The following is a 17,259-nucleotide window of genomic DNA, read 5'->3' as shown; positions in this document are numbered from 1 at the left end:
CTATCCCTCCAAGAGCCTGGGGTTTTGTGTTCTTCCGTTCCCGCGGCCGTCCTGCCGTGGAGCATCGTGGAAGCAACAGAAAACTTGGAGACAAAGGAACCTGGCTTTGATCTTAGCCCAGGATCATAGGACTGGTATGAACCAAACTGGGGGCTAACAGGTGACACAGAAGCAGGTCTTTACTTATAAGTCAACTTCTATGAAATCTTATTTTACACAAATGTTAACACAGACTATGGCTACGACTCAGGTCCACAGAACCATCCTACTACGCGACCACTTAGCCTTCAAGGAGACGCACGCATTAAGCGAGGGCCTCTGTCCACCGGCGCGCGCCGCCGCGTTAGCCCCGCCCCGCCAAAGCCCCCGTCCTTGCGATTGGTTCCTTTGCCTGCGCCGCCGGTTGCCGTGGAGACCACGGCGATGGCAAACAACAGAAGCCAAACTTGCTCGTCTGTCTCGAATCGCCCAGGGAGCTCGGCGGGCGGGCTGGCTGCGCGCGGCGCTCATGGCGCTCCACGAACTCTTCTCTCACCCGGTCGAGCGCGGCTACCGCGCGGGGCTCTGCTCCAAAGCCGCGCTCTTCCTGCTGCTGGCAGCCGCGCTCACCTACATCCCGCCGCTGCTGGTGGCCTTCCGGAGCCACGGTGAGCCTGCCGCGGCCGGTGCGCCCCACAGCTCCCCGCGGCCCGCTCGGCCCGGGCCGGCCGTCCTGACCGCGTCCCCACCGCCCTCCTTGACTCAGGCTTTTGGCTGAAGCGGAGCAGCTACGAGGAGCAGCCGACCGTGCGCTTCCAGCACCAGGTGCTGCTCGTGGCCCTGCTGGGACCCGAGCGCGGAGGGGTCCTCGCCTGGAGCACGTTCCCCGCCTTCAACCGGCTGCAGGGAGATCGCCTGCGCGTCCCGCTCGTGTCGGTGCGTGATTCCCGCCCGGGGCTGAGCGGGGATGGAGGGTGGTGGGGCGGGGCGAACGGCCCGGGCCGGGGAGCGTGAACCCTGAGGCCTCCGACTCCGCGGAGGCTGTGTACACGGGCTCTCTGGCCTGCGCATGCGTTTAATTTCCAGGGAGTAGATGTGTTGTTTTAGTCCCCTTCGCCCAGGCGTTCACAGCCCCGGGAAAGTTAGCCTTGCTGTCGGCGTGTGTGTCCTGACAGAGTCCGGGAGTCTGGGGACGGCCTGCCCCTGCCCCGCCTCACGTCCGTGGGCCTGGCCTCACGGAAGGGTGGTTACGAGAAGTCCCTTTAGGAGCCTTGGAGGCCGAGCGCTGTCCAAGTCGATAACCCCCGACCGTGTCGCTGCGTTTCTACATCCCGACCCTGTAGAAAAGGAAAGGGCGGGCATTTTCACGCAGACTTGAGCCCTGGAACCAAGGCTCTGACGGGTTAAGCGACCTCCAGAGCGTGCTCTGGCCGAGGCGCGCCTCGCTGGGCTCCTGTCATTAGATGCTGGGCCACCCTGCAGCTGCCCGGGATGAAAGTGAAGCATTTCACCGTCTAAAATTTAGTTTTCGGTTCAGGATAAGCGAGTGCTTCCTTTACAGTCACCCCTCTGCGCTCATTTTATTTCAGAAGTTCTGATTTTCCTTTTTCCAGAGTTGAATCTCTTCAGACATCTCTGAGATGATTGGCCTACATGACAAACTTGTGTAGCTAGAAAAAAAAAATCAGACTTTTCCCAACAACAACTAAATAAAATACAACATTTAAAAATCTGACTGATCATATGAATAACTACAAACAAAATATAATTCAGATCATTTTTGTCTCAGTACTTTTTAAATTTTCTTTTATTCTGATTACAAAAGTACATGCACATTATAAGATATTAGAGTTTTAGGTATATATAATGACAGAAAAGTAAAGGCTCAGTTTGATACATGTATCAATACTTGTTGATCAACTTTATCCTTTTTGAGGTTTGCAAAGTATTTCATGATATAGGACAACTGTAATGTATTTACTCAGTTCCCCGTTGGTGGATATTTGATTTGCTTTTTTACTAGGAGGGATAATATTTCAATAAACAAGATTTTAACTAAATTTTATACATTTAAATATCAAATTGTGAGGAGCTAGAATAGAATTTGTTTGTTGAAATTGTGTAAGTACATAGAAAACTGAGGAAGCAAATAAAATAATTATGAGCCACCAGGAAACAAAAAGTAAGTAAAAATGAGAAAGAAGAAGTAATCAGAGTTGTGAATAGGATTTATATGGTGTTAATTATGTGAACATGGAATATTGGCTGACCAAGACAGAGTTTAACTCTATTTGGGGGACGAAAAAGGTGTGCATGTGTGTGATGGGGCTGGAGGTGGAAGAAAATGCTAAGTCTGCATCTTGTGGGAAGTGAGTAGAGAATGCCTAAAAGTGAGAAACTGAAAAGTAGCAATGGAAATATTGTTTAAAGACCTTGAGATACATTTCAAAATTATCAAGTAAATGAGATAAAAATATGTGCCATGGAAGTTGGATGTTTTCTGTAGCGTCTTTGAACTCTTTGATTCTTTAAATCTGCTGTCCCCAGCCCCCCTGCCAAGGCCTGGTACTGGTCCGTGGCCTGTTAGGATCCAGGCCACACAGCAGGAGGTGTGTAGTAGGCCAGCAATAGAAGCTTCATCTGTATTTACAGCTGCTCCCTATGGGTGGCATCACCACATAAGCTCCGCCTCCTGTCAGATCAGCAGCATCATTAGATTCTCATAGGAGCACAGACCCTACTGTAAACTGTGCGTTCAAGGGATTTAGGTTGCATGGTCCTTATGAGAATCTAATGCCCGATGATCTGAGGTGGAGCTGAGGCAGTGATGCTAGCGCTGGGGAGCAGCTGCAAATACAGATTATCATTAGCAGAGAGGTTTCACTGCACAATAAATGTAATGTGCTTGAATCATCCCAAAACCATCCCCACCCCGACCCACCCCTCATCACCCCCTTGGTGGAAAAATTGTGTTCCATGAAACTGGTCCCTGGTGCCATAAAAGATTGAGGACCACTGCTCTAAATGATCTGGTCTTTTAAATTGATTTTAAAAATAGAACCAGAATAGAAAACACATGTCTTTCAGTTGTTCCTCACTAATTATTACACATTGCCTGTTTTTATTCTTATTTGAGAATATAATGCCTTTGGAGAAGAGTGGCTGAGAGGCTACCGTCAAGATTGAATTAACTTTACACTGAATACCCACTATGCTTCTTGAGTTCCATGTTCGTATATTTCCTTTCCAAAGTGAAAACAAAAGTTTTTTTCATTCTAAACACAAAAAATTAACTTGTAAGTTTTACTTTAGCATTTCGTGTGATTTTTTGGTAGAAAAATCTTTGTATTTATATATTCCTTTCTAGCATATGCTTCTGGTTATTTGAGTCTAAGAAATAATAATGAAAACAAGGATATAACATTATATTTCATTCATTCATTCCTTTTACTTGTTCATTCACCTCAAGTGGGGGTCTCCCCAGTTGGACTGGTGGTTAGTCTCTTGTCTCTGTAACCAGAAACCACTCTCTCCAGCGCACTGCACTCACCTCTCCCTGCTTCTGGTGTTTGGATTCCCAGAAAAGACTACCCTGTCCTTTTATGGTGCCAAGACCATTAATTCTTTTTAATACTGGATAAGTTTAAACTATTCCATAAAACACAAAACACAAGCTCCTTTTACTTAGTCTCCCCCCCCCCTTCATTCTAGACCAATGGCTCCAAGTAATTTATGACCTTATCATCTTCAGTCTTCCTCAGTAAATGATTTGCTTCCTTCCTGGCTCAACTCTTGGCTTGGGAATTGTTTAAAATCATGAGATACCAAAACATGAATTGGAATACACAATGGAAGAAAAGACCTCAACTGCAATCCAAAAGACATTCGGGTTCATATTTATCAGAAGTACAAATCCATGTGCCTGCTGCTGCTGCTGCTTCTAGTAAGGTTTGTACACACATGTGAAATGGTGTATGTAAAACTTTATTCCTTGCAGCATTGTAACAGCAAATATTGCAAACAACCTACAAATCAATAGGAGACTCAGAGAAATTGTGAGGTATCTGCCCATTGGAATGTTACATAGCTATTCTTTTGTAATGAGGTGTAGCTGCAGATACTGATGTGGAACCATCTTCAAGAGAAATATATGTAAAAAAAATTATGTGTAATATGCTTCCATTTCTATGAAAATAATAGAAAACAATAACAAAAAGATTGTGTGTATACACATACACACATATATGTTTTTCCCCTTTGGATGTCTCTGGGAGGCTACAGAAGAAACTGACAACATCAGTTGCTCCTGGGGAAGGACATAATTGGCTGAGATTAGGGTAGGAGAGAAATTTTTTTACTGTATGCTCTTTTGTAACTTTTAAATTTTGTGCTATTAACATAATACATATTCAAGACTTTTAAATGGTAATGACAACTACTTTGAAAAACCCCTAATTTAGGAAGGGCCCATCTAAAAAATATCAATAGAAATTTTAAAGAAATTAAGTATATAAAATGGTGCAGCCACTTTGGAAAACCATTTGGCAGTTCATCAAAAAGTTTAACATAGAGTTACCTATGACCCAGCATTTCCACTCCTACGTGTATACCCAAGAGAATTGAAGACATATATCTGCACAAAAACTTTGCGCAAATGTTCATTGCAGTGTTATTCATAATACCAAAAATATGTAAATAACCCAAATATCCATCTACAGATGAATGGATAAACAAAGTGTTATATATTCTTACAGTAGAATATTATTCAGCCTTAAAAAATGGAGTCAAGATATATGCTACAATACGAATGAACGGTGAAAACATTTTGTTAGCTGAAAGAATCCAGTCACAAATCAGTGCATATTCTATGTTTCCATTTATGTGAAAATTCCAAAATAGACAAATCTATTGAGACAGAAAGGAGATAAGGGGTTGCTGGGGCTTGAGGAGGAGGATGGGGGAGATATAAGGGGAATGACCCATTGCTAATGGATGTGGGGTTTCTTTTGGGGATCTTACAAATGTTCTGAAATTGGCATTAGATAGTGGTGACTATTAGTGTGCAACTTTGTATATGCTAAAATCTGAATTACATTTTTTAAAAGGTGGATTTTATGGTATGTGCACCCTATGTCAGTATGCAAAAATGCATGTAGGAGATAGCTACACAAGCCATAATAGGCATATGATAAGAATGTTATCATTATACTTTTAAATGTCCTTTACATAGTACTTGGCCTGTAATAATCACTTGGGAAGTGTTAGCTATTAAGTTTTTAAAACTGTATTATCTCCTTAACCCCTGTGGCAACCCTGTGAGGTGGAGGTCATACCCCTCTTTTAAAGATGAAGAAACACACTCAGAGAAATGGTATAATTTGCCTTGGCTTTCAACTGAACAGAGTCTGGATTGCAACTCAGTGTTTCCTATGCCACAGCTTAAAATCTTAACCCTTATTGTAACAAAATACTTTTATTTTCTAATTCTGAACATAAAGCCAAAGGAGCGTCAACCTGTCTGCGAAATTGTCCTTGAAGCAAAGGAAGCCGTGGTTTGGGATCAAGTTTTAAACAAATGCTGGGAGGTGGCTACGCTGTTGCTAATTTGGAGAAATACTGCAGAAGTCACAAATGGCCTTGCTTCTGCTTTGGTCAACTCACCTTTGACAGCATCTCTGAAGTCCCTGTGTTTTTAATGCTTTAAAAGTCTGTTTTGTTGTTTTTCACAAGGGAAGAAGAAAACAGAGTGACCTTTTCCCTCAGTGAGCCTGATGTGGCTCTTTAAGGCATGTGTGGACCCAGAGCATATGGGAGCTGATGGCAATAGAAGGATACCAGAGCACGAGTGGAGAGTACCTTGTGTCTGATTTCATCTCTGAAATCAGAGTGCGTTGCCTTGCGTTAGCTGTGGGCCAGGAGGCAGGCTTGGCGTCATTCTCACTGTAGACAAAAGTGCCACCATCAAAACCATGTGAGACAGGGTCTCACATGTTGCTCAGGTTGGACTCAAACTGCTGGGCTCAGTTGATCCTTCTGCCCTGGACTATAGGCTTGAGCCACCCTGCCTGGCAATAAAACATTGTTGTAGCCCCTGAGAATCAAATAGAGAACCTACCAGGGGAAGTTCAAGAGGCATTCACAAATAAGAAAGCTCTACATAATTTAAAAGCTTGCTTTTAACACCAATGAGTGTTAATTTCTTATATGGATTGTTCTTTTAAATGCCATATCACCAACATGGCTGATGGTACAAAGGACAAAATTGCATGGAAAAGTGTGGACATCATTGACTAAGTTAAGGTGTTATTCAAAAGAATGAGGTTGTGAAGAAGTTTTAAGAATCCTAGAACAATTTATTTTTTTCATATTATTCTAAGTAAACTAGCATGATATCTGGCATAAATATGTTTAAATCTAAAAGCTCTTTCAATAAGGATAAAATAAATAAGTAGTTAGAAAACATTGTGTCATAGTTTAATTGGGAGTATTTTTCCATTCTTACAGGTATATGAAATAACGGTTGATATTATATTCGATGGTGTCTTAGATAATTAAAACAGGTAGCAAGGATTTGATGAGTCTAGGCACCATGAAGTAGCAGTCCCTACTTCGATGGACATCCAAAGACTGATGCCAAAGTGTAATTTCAACATAAAGAGAAAGAATGGAGCACCTAGTGATGACAAGTATATGGTGAAGTGGACACTGGTATAACCCAGGAAATTAACTTTTAATACAGGAGTCTGACTCGAAAGAATAAAAGGTATGAAAACAAAACAGGAATCAAACAAAATTCAAACAAACCATCAGATACTGTGGAATCCCTACTGGGAAAAATATTATAAGTTAGGAGACTGGAAACAATGGCACATCTTAAATTCACAGCAACTGGGACAGTCAGGTGTGCTGGTTGAGGTGTTGTGCCAGCTACGAACCCTCCCCTGTGCTCTGCTTCCTGATGCTGGTGCTGATGCTGGAAACCACATGCTCCTCTGCCTGCTGGCTCCTTGTTAGGTTCTGCCAGCAGGAGGCATGATGAGCCTTGTTCTAGGAGTGGGCAGGAACTGCAGCCAGTTGCCAGGATGAAGAACCACAGGCAAGGTGACACAATCAGGGACAAGAAGCAAACAGGAAGTAAGACCCTCTCTCTTTCCTCCTGCCCTACAGGTTCCCCTCTTCCCAGCTCTGGAGGTCCTGGCACCAGCTGGGCAGCGCTCCTTCTTGAGGTCTGAGTCCCAGCTCCTTGGGGCCTCTGTCTCCTTCAAGCCTCTAGGCTCTAACAATCCCAGCCCCTTCCCTCTCTCCTCTAGCGCTGGGTGTGGGAGCTGCTCCCTGTGGTTACTCGCTCTGTGTTCTGCAGTGTTCGCTTTGTGCCTCCTCACTCCTCTAATACCATTGGGACTGATTACTGCCCTATAATATACTGCCCTATATTAAATTCTGCCTGTTAAAATAACTATTTTCATTTCTCTTTTTCTGACCGGACCTTGATTGATACAGGTGGACTGCAGTGCATTTTTCTATCTACTTCATTAGTGGTGATTTCCTGTATATCTGTAAAGGGTTATTCTACTTTAACCATCAGAAATGTTTGAAATTAGGGTTCCTATGAGCTATTATAGAAGGAGCCCTGAGTCAACAGTCAGCAAACCTGGGTTCTAATCCCAATTCTGTCTTTGGGTTCTTTATACTCTCTCAGCCTCAATTTATTCGTCTATATACAGGGCATGATAGTACCTACCTCTCTCCTGGGATATGCAGAGGGATCAGATGGGACATTCAATGGATATAAAAATTGTTCCACACCATACATATACCTCATAGAAATAAGGAGGTGGTGTGATTCGTGAATTCTCTAAGTTGCATTTTTAGATATTGACCTAGAATTTGTGTTAAAGAAGTGGTAGCTCCTTCAATTCCTGCCTTTATAGCTGTTGTACATGTGTTAAGCTTATTTTGAACTAAATAGAATTAAATACTTGATTTCATCAATACTCAAAATGGTAACATGTAGCCAACCTTTGACAGCCCTGTGGGGTGGGAATCTAGCTGGGTGACAGGTCCTTTGTGAGAGACACACAGTTTGTGTCATCGATTCTCCCGGTGGCTTTGTCGGCCCTGCTCTCCCTCTCACCCCTCTGCCCAGCACACTGGCCCCGCAGGCACCCAGGGCATGTGCACGTGGTTGGCCTGGCTCCCTCTTCCCCGACACTCCCGGACCTCATCACCTCGCTTCATGTGGTCTCCAATAAGTCAGGTCATCCTGAATAGTTTCTGTTACATTCTACCCTCATCATTCTCTAATTTTATAGCCTGTTTCATTTCTCTTTATGGCACTTACCCCTATTTCATATTGTTACTTGTTTATTTGTTGATTTTATTTTCTACCTTCTCAGCTGGGAATGTGAGCTCCATTAGGGTGCAGACTTTTCCTAATTTGTTTACCATTATGTTCCCATTACTTGAAATAGTGCCTGGCACAGTAGCGCCTCAAAAAGTACTTGACAGGTGAATGAGCCAATTTACCAAGTAGACACTCTAGCTGGTGCTGTGCCAGATCTCTGTCCTCTCCGTGCTTGGAGTAAAGTATGCACCCAAGCAACTGTACAGACTTAACACGCTGCCTTTTTGCAAGATTTCTTCTATCCAACATCTTCTCCTTGCATTGTTTTTTAAGGCTGGACATTTTAGTCTGAGAGAGAGGACCAGATCTGAAGTCAAAGACATGATTTCAAATCCTGTCTTCACCACGACCAGCTGTACCTCTGATAAATGCACTAACCTCCCTGCACCTTGATTTTCTCATCTGTACCATGGGGATAATACCTGTTCTGCCTACTCAGGCTTTACATTTATTGTAAACATGAAGGGAAATGAGATTGTCTTTCTCCCACACTGTGTCAGACTCTAGATTCTTCTGGAAATTCTCTCCTGGTCAATATGCTCTTGCAAGAGGATAGTTGAGAAATATGATCTTTGCTTCTTGTCTAACCCTAAGGATCCAGAAGGCACAGATGTGTTACAGAGAGATAACTAACCATTGTGTTCCAAATGTTCCCAGATACCAACTGAAGAAAATTCACAGGAAGACAAGGCCACCTCTCGTATATCCTAGTCATAATTCCCAGCACATAATTGCCTCAGAAACTTGGTCATCAGTCCTGGTAGTAGATATCCTTCCCCTGCACCTGGGAAGCTGACGGAACAGGACAGAGAGAATAGTGTCCAACAGAAGGAGGAGGGTAGGTTTCTCTAAAGCAAGGCCCAGGGTAAGGATGTTACTGCCTAAACAGAAAGAAATGATTGAATGGTTCTGAAAACTGAGATTTCTCCATCTCCAACAGCCTTATTAGCCTGAAATAGAATAAAAAATCTCTTCCTCACGTAATGGCAATGGTGGAAAGCAAAATGAACCCCTGGATGGGGGATTCAGGTGGGAAAGCTGCTATACCATGCTAGAGTCCTGTGGGGACCTGTGGTGAAAAAGGATCAGTTGTAGAACAAGATCTAGGGTTGTGTGGAGGAATCATGTCAGCAGTGATCACATTTCAGTAACCGTCCTTATCTGCTAGTCATCTCGTATGCCTACATATGCTGTCGCCGTACGCTGCCTAAGCTGCAGTTTGTCTTTTTCCCTCCTCAGCTCTCTCCCTGGTTTCCTGACTTTCTTCTGCATAATTTATCAAATATCTGGTTTGTTGCTTTGCTGATTTTACTTAGCTTCCTTTTTCATTTTATTGATTGGTACTAAAAGATGCACAAAGCTTTAAACTCCTGACCTGAATGATGGATGAGGTCCAACGTCAAGAACCTGCAGCAAAGACACTTGTGGTTTAAGAATGTATAAATAGAGCTTGGTGATTTTCTGTTGAGTTTGTTTGGGGAATGCATGTTGATTGGCATTCGGGTTTTTTCTATTTTAAAAGGTTACCTTGTAAAGAAGTAGAAGATGATATTGATACGCTATTTGAATTTTCTGTACAAATCCAAGCATGTTTATAACAAAGAAAAAGAGAAAACACCAGTACAAACAAACCAGACCAAATGAGACCACTGAAAGAGACAAATGTTATCCAGGTGTTTTCTCTTGTTGTTGCCAGGTTAAGTTCCCCTTATTTCGACCAGTGATTATTTCAGACATACAAGTATGGAGTTCAGGGGCCATGCACACTGTCTTTGTCCCTAATATTGATGCCTTTATACCTGCTTATTTTTCTCTCTCTCCTTTGGTGAGGGAGTTAATGCCTGTGTGAGGCGGGGCAGTGGGTCATCGTGTATATAGAGACGAGGATGTACAATGTGAGGGTACTTCTTGTTATCCAGCTCCTTCGTTGCTATGTGTTACCGTTGACCAACTTCGGAAGTGAGGTGGATTCTTCCCAGACCTATTTAAGGACCAGGGCCACTGGCCCTCTTTGTGTTCCCTAGACGAGAGAAGAAGACAGGAACCAGGATGGGAAAATGGACAGGCTGCATTTTAAACTGGAGCTTCCCCTGCAGTCTACGGAGCACGTTCTTGGTGTGCAGCTCATCCTGACGTTCTCCTACCAACTGCACGTGAGTCGGTCCCTTTAGGGAGGCCGTCCTCTCCCTTTGTCTTTTAACAGAATAGAGCCTCCTTCTGATTGCTAGGAAGACCCACACTGTCGCAGACTCTCCTGGGGTGTAGATTGGGATTTAACTTAGCCCAGTCGAATGTTTTCCACTGGGGTCATATTAATTTCTATGGGCTATCAGCAGCTCAGAGGGTTCTGGGCAGAGGCTTCCTGCATGGCTACACCAGGGCCTGTCAGGCTTCAGCCAAGACTGGTGACGCTTAGAGCCCAGAGACCTTCGTGTCTGTCGGCAATTGGTATCATCTCTCCTTGTGCCAATTTCAGAGGATGTCGACGTTTGTGATGCAGAGCATGGCGTTTCTCCAGTCCTCCTTTGCCGTTCCCGGGTCCCAGTTACATGTGAATGGAGACCTGAGGCTGCAGCAGAGGCAGCCGCTAAGCTCTGGTGGCCTAGATGTGCGATACAACGTAAGGATGCTTCTTGATGTCCAGCTTCTTTGTTTCTTTATGTGACTGTTTATCAAGGTCTTTGAAGAGGGGAATGAAAGGCAGAAACAGCATTTCTCTGTAAGTGGCTCGGAAGAGGGCTTTGAGGAATTCTTGCCATGAATTCTTTCAAAATATGGAGACAGTACACCTGTATTTACTCCTAGAAGGAAAGAGAAAATAATCTATTTTTGTCACAGAACTAATTTGTTTTCTGCTTTTAGGGAAACAACACACACACTATCTTCCATACACACGTGATTATTCCAAGTGATCGTGTAAAATGATAATGTAAAATATTTCACAAATAATACCAGTTAGCCTGAGCAACGTAGCAAGACCTGTATTTACAAAAAAATAAAAAGATTATCCAGGCATGGTGACATTCCCCTGTAGTCCTAGCCACTCAGGAGGCTGAGGCAGGAGGATCCCATTCACCCAGGAATTTGAGGTTGCAGTGAGCTATGACTGTGCCACTGTACTCTAGCCTGGGCAACAGAGTGAAACCCTGATCAAAATAATCATAATAATGATATTTTATTGAACAGGTAACATGCCAGCCCTGAATGCAGTGGTTCACATATATCATCTCATTTCATCATCACAGCAGTCTCTGATGTGCCTACACTTGTCATTTCCCAGCTCTCCAGCCACGGATCCTATCACTGTCCCCCTGGCTCCATTCCAGCCAGCCTGGCCTTTTTTGTTCTCTCTCCAACCCAGGGAGCACCTCCCACCTCAGTGCTTTTGTGCTTGCTGTTCCCTGTGCCCGGGATCCATGTTGCTTATTGGACCCTTCCATTCATGTCCCTGTTGCAGTGTCCCTGAGCACAGTCCTTCCGTGACCCTTCTTTCTAAAAAGCGTTCCCCTCCCTCCGTCTTCCCTCACCCAGACTGACTTTTCCTACCACCGCCTGACATACTAAAGGTATGCTTTTGGTTTATTTGTTGTCTCCCTCAGCACTAACAGCGCTGCCATCTTGTATACCATCACCCCAGTGCCTAAAACAGTGCCTGGCTCTTGATAAGCTCTCAGAGAGATTATTTGAAAGAATGAACTCTCCTGTTGCAAAGGAGGAAACTGGGATTGATTAATTTTCCCAAAGGCACAAAGCTTGAAAGTAACACAGCCAGGAACTGTCTCTGTGAATCCAGAATTCAGGCACCTAATGATTCATTCCTAAACTTTATTTTATCACAAAGGAGACCATGTAAGTTGGGCTGAGATACCTTTAAAGTCAAAGAAAGATTATCAGTTATTGCAGCCATAAGCCAGGACTGTTTCAGATAAACTGAGCTCTATGGTCACTCTAGCTATAATAAATGTATGTTATAAAGTGAGGCAGTCATAAAAATTTAATATGGCACTTTTTAGAGATATACATCACATACAACTTTATCACTGGAACATTTTACTTGAACATTTATATATCAGATTAATTTAACAGGAATATGAAATTATAGGGCAAGAAACCGTTTCCTTCTTTAGGGGATCATATGCTTACTATATGTATTTTATCTATTTCCACTTCTAATTTTAAGAGATAAAGACATTAGAGAGCATCAGAGAAGAGCAAGAAAAAGACAAAGGAGTTGGAAATATGGTCTGTTAAAAAAAAATTAAAGGAACTATTTCTCCCATTGCAGCGGAGAGGGGTATTTTATAAATAGTGTTAAAACCCGTGCGAGGTGGATATTGACCCTGTTTCCATCCCCACAGAAGGAAAGACTGACAGTAAAGGGACTTAAATTGTCACAGGAGGGTTTATTTGTCCTTGAAGAAAAGTTCACTGCTCATGGAACAGGCCACCAAGCTGAAGAGGGTGGTCTGTGGCCGCAGCCTGGGTGGGCAGGAGGGTAGACAGAGGAGAGAAGGGAGGAGAAGCCTCTTCAGTGCTCACACCACGTCCTCCTGCCGTGTCCAGGTGTCCGTGATCAACAGGACCAGCCCTTTTGCCCGTGACTATGACCTCACCCACATTGTTGCTGCCTACCAGGAAAGGAATGGTGAGTCGGGAGTTGGGGACTTTCAGCCATGGCCCAAGGACTTTACAGGTTCGTGGGGGCAACGGAGACAAAGATCTGGAACCCTTGTGATCAAAATGTCAGAACCAGCGAATGCTTGGTGATGGGAGCAGACAGACTACCCAGGATCTGTCCCTTCTGTCCTTATCTCTAGACCTGCCACAGCCCTCCCTCAACCCTCCTGTGGACCAGCAGGTTAGTGATGATTAATTGCCATATTTATCCCACCCCTGGCTTGATGAGTTTCCTTTTGTAAATATACAAGCCTACTTGAGTTTTCTTACAGAGAGAAATGGAGAATGTGAGTGACTCAGCCCACATGGGCAGTCCAGCAGGAGGACGGAAGTGCTCAAGCTTCCTGCTGGAAGGCAGAGCAGAGCGTGTTCATTCCATACAGCACAAGGCTCTCGGGCCATTGTGTGTGCTTGACTCGGCACATTTGCCTGGTTGATGGTCAGACATTTTCTCTAAAGACATCTAGAGTGTTACTTGGCAACCAGACCTCATGGATAGTACACACAGACGTTTCAGGAGAGGGAGGACTGCAATTCCAGCATTGCTTACTGATTTTGTGTAATATACTACCAGTATTATTGCAATAACAGAGGAAATTTTAATACAAAACTAAAACACGTTGACCTACAAATCCACTTTTTTTGTTGTTCTTCCTTTCACTCTTTATCCATATGTACTACTTTTTATATAGCTAATGTAGTGTCGAAACCCTTTTGGATTCCAATTATTTTTATTTATTTAACTGTTTAACGTACATATTTCCTCACACAGCTACAAAGTTCTGATTTTTTTTTTTGAGACAGTCTCACTCTGTTGCCTGGGCTAGAGTGCCGTGGCATCAGCCTAGCTCACAGCAACCTCAAACTCCTGGGCTCAAGCGATCCTCCTGCCTCAGCCTCCCGAGTAGCTGGGACTACAGGCATGCACCATCATGCCTGGCTAATTTTTTCTATATATTTTTAGTTGTCCAGATAATTTCTTTCTATTTTTTAGTAGAGACGGGGTCTCGCTCTTGCTCAGGCTGGTCTCGAACTCCTGACCTCTAGCGATCCTCCCACCTCGGCCTCCCAGAGTGGTAGGATTATAGGCGTGAGCCTGATATTATTTTTAGTGGCAGCATAGTATTCCTCCAGCACATGTAGCAGAAACTGTTTCTAACTTTTTGACAATCGTTAATGTAAGTACTCTGACAAAGGTTTTAACATAAGTATTTCTGGAAGTATTTTAACAAATAATGTGTGATCAGCTTTGCACATGTAATTTCTCTTTCCTTCTGAATGATTTCTTTCAGTTCAGAAGCGCAGGCTTCCCACAGGAATTAAAGCGTCTTTATAGCCCTCCCCTGGCAGGGTAAAGGGCAGTCCCGATTAATGGTTAATGGTTGTGTTGCAGTCACCACCGTCCTGGATGACCCCAACCCCATCTGGCTGGTGGGCAGGGCCGCTGAAGCCCCCTTTGTGATTAATGCTGTCATCCGATACCCTGTGGAAGTCATTTCATATCCTTTACATGAAAGAGTTAATGGTAGCTTGGTTTCCAAAAAGTGGTTATTCCTCAGTTGTCCCATGTAGGAACAGATGTGGGAAGCCTTAGACTGGAGATCACTACAGTGTTGTAACTCCACACAAATGACTGTCTGTCTGTTGTTCCTACAGGAAGGAAAATTCGTTTCTTGTTCGTCTTTCTTTCTGAACAATTGTTCTAGCTCAGAAACCTTTGTATTTATGTCTTAATCATATATTATCCCTTTTATCTCAAGAGTGTTTGAAACTTTCTTGCCATTTCCTGTGTGACCTAAATCTTGGTTTAACTTTGACTATGTCAAGTAGTAAGAAATAAAATCAACATTGCAGAGAAGCAAACGAAAGAGATTTTTCAATAGGGGTCATAGAAATTGTAATTCAGGAGACGCAAATCTAGCAAGTGGCTAACTTGTGCGCCATCCAGGTGAGGATAGTTAGGGGTTTATGAAGGCTGCTGTGAGCTGACACCTGTGGGAGGTTTCAGCACAGTACATGATTGATGAGAGCTGGTTACCAGCGTAGGATGCCTCTAGTCGATGATGAATATAGCTCAGTGTAGCTGTCTCTCCAGGAAGCTGGTGATCAGGTCCAGTATATGGAGTCCTAATCACAGGCAACTGGTTTTACAATTTGGCCAAGGTCAACACGTCAGATTCCATCTAGGTATGTACATGACTGAGGTCCAACTCCTCGTGCCCTCCCCGCTTCTTTCCAGGTAATTCAGACAAGACCATCTCCAGCTTGGATTTTCTTTTCACACTTACAACATGTGGCGTGTGACTCCTTAACTGTCTGTACTTATCAACCAGGATTCTGGGAGATGATAAAGTTCGCCTGGGTCCAGTATGTCAGTATCCTGCTCATCTTCCTCTGGGTGTTTGAAAGAATCAAGATATTTGTGTTTCAGAATCAGGTGGTGACCACAATCCCTGCAAATGCAACGCCCCATGGAGAAGTGTATAAGGAGCACTTATCCTAAGAAGACCATTTCTGAAGACTCAGCAGGAACGAGGCTACCTCACTGTTGTCTTCTGAGAACTGCCATCCTACGACATTTCTGCAGGAGCCCAGCGGACCCCGTGGGCTTCAGTGTTTTTCCCCCGAGACACAAAAACAGTTCTTCCCAAGTTTGCTCTGCACAAATTCCATGTGTTCTAAGCACCTACGAAGCCATCAGGAAGTAATTTATAGAAAGGTCTGAGGGATCCTCGGAGCCATAATTTGCCTTTGGTGGGTTTTTTGTTTGTTTGTTTGTTTTCCTGCCTTGGCCTTGAATTTCAGGAGAAAATTATGGTTAGTTCAGATGTCTTGGAAAGAGTCCCATCTCTGGTCAAGCAAAGACTTTTCCTCTCTGGAACTGAGAAACACACGGTGTGTTTCTTCACCCTGTTGTGAACCACTTTTTACTCTTTTAAAGGCTCTTGTGACAAATATGTAAATCACTAGCACTTTCCACTCCTGGGATTCTCCGTTTCCCACTCAGAGCTTTGATTTCCAGAACTGAGCCCTTTAACTGGAGCTGTGGAGGGACCGGGCACAAGTATTAGGGCCACTGAAGCTTGCGCGTGACGGTGAGTGACTGAAGGACCCTGGGACCATCCACCTGTCCTTGATCTAACAGTCATCCGTCATCAGCTGGGCTGAACAGCCCTCTCTCCCTGCCCTACTGTGGCTGTCATCGCCCTGCCTTTTGCCCTGTGTCTGTGCCCCTGGAATGGCAGGCTGAAGTCGCAAGTGCTGTTTCACTAGGACCCCCCTTCAGCAGCGATGGGGAACTAGGACTGTAACAACAGGTTCTCTCTGGCCCTCACCCAGCAGCCTGGACACTTGCCACTGCTCCTCCTTGGCAGCCTCCCCCTAACTGAAAAGGACAGGGTGACAGAAGAGTTGTTGGTATTGGCTCCCACTGCCTGGCAACCACAAGTTTATCTGCAGGGCTAGTGGGAAGCCCAGAGACTTGTATTTCCCTTGTCTAAGGATCAGGTTGCCCATCAGAGTGAACAGCTTTGGGAGAGAGACAAGAAGCAGTGAGGGAGTAAAGAGGATGCTACCCTGGGTAGTCCCGTCCAGCCCGGCCGTTAGCAGAATGACAAGCAGTCCAGCCAGATTACCCTGGTGGCCACGCAAGTGTCTGCAGGAGCTGGTACTCGGAGACTGAGTGTTCAGCCCCATTCTCCTCCTGAGGACACGTGCAGTCTCCCCTAAGGACAGAGGGACCTTCTTTGTGATCCCAAGGATGTCGTCAGCACTGGAAGGACAAAGCGCCTGAGATCCATTTTTCATGCCCATTCACAAACACATCCCCCAGTGTGTGCCTCAGTTTACCTGGCAGAGCAATTCTTATTTCCAAAGCGTCTTTCTTTCAGGCTGACCAAAATAAAAGTTTTGGAAACAAAGCTATTTTAAAGTATTGAAGCAGAAAAATTCCCTGACACCACATGCCCATGCCTTTCCCCTAGGCTGTTTATATGCTTACATTTTTTTCCTGTGATTTAAATAAAAAATGGTTTGTGGTTTAAATCCCCAAAAGGTAATGAGATAATGCAAAGATGGCTAAAGATATGTATAAACATGGCTTTGCATTTTATTAAATTATTCTAATGCAAAATGTGTATAAAGAGCCCACGATGTTTTGTAAATTTCTAATTAAAAGGTTCAAAATGGAAGGTTGCATG

At 44.0% G+C, this 17,259-nt stretch overlaps 1 protein-coding gene across 1 annotated transcript; it reads left to right on the top strand.

Annotated features, from left to right (window-relative positions):
- The first annotated feature begins 464 nt into the window (after positions 1-464).
- Positions 465-17,020, top strand: LOC138402166 (transmembrane protein 231). The gene is made up of 7 exons (XM_069497907.1): positions 465-647; positions 746-915; positions 10,408-10,536; positions 10,860-11,003; positions 12,947-13,028; positions 14,454-14,559; positions 15,383-17,020. Exons 1-7 carry the CDS (start codon positions 509-511, stop codon positions 15,561-15,563), a joined length of 951 nt encoding a protein of 316 aa, XP_069354008.1. The 5' UTR covers positions 465-508; the 3' UTR covers positions 15,564-17,020.
- Positions 17,021-17,259: the final 239 nt, after the last annotated feature.

Source organism: Eulemur rufifrons, chromosome 23 (genome assembly GCF_041146395.1).
Source record: "Eulemur rufifrons isolate Redbay chromosome 23, OSU_ERuf_1, whole genome shotgun sequence".
Classification (NCBI taxonomy): domain Eukaryota; kingdom Metazoa; phylum Chordata; class Mammalia; order Primates; family Lemuridae; genus Eulemur; species Eulemur rufifrons.
This window is presented reverse-complemented; position numbering and strand designations above follow the sequence as displayed.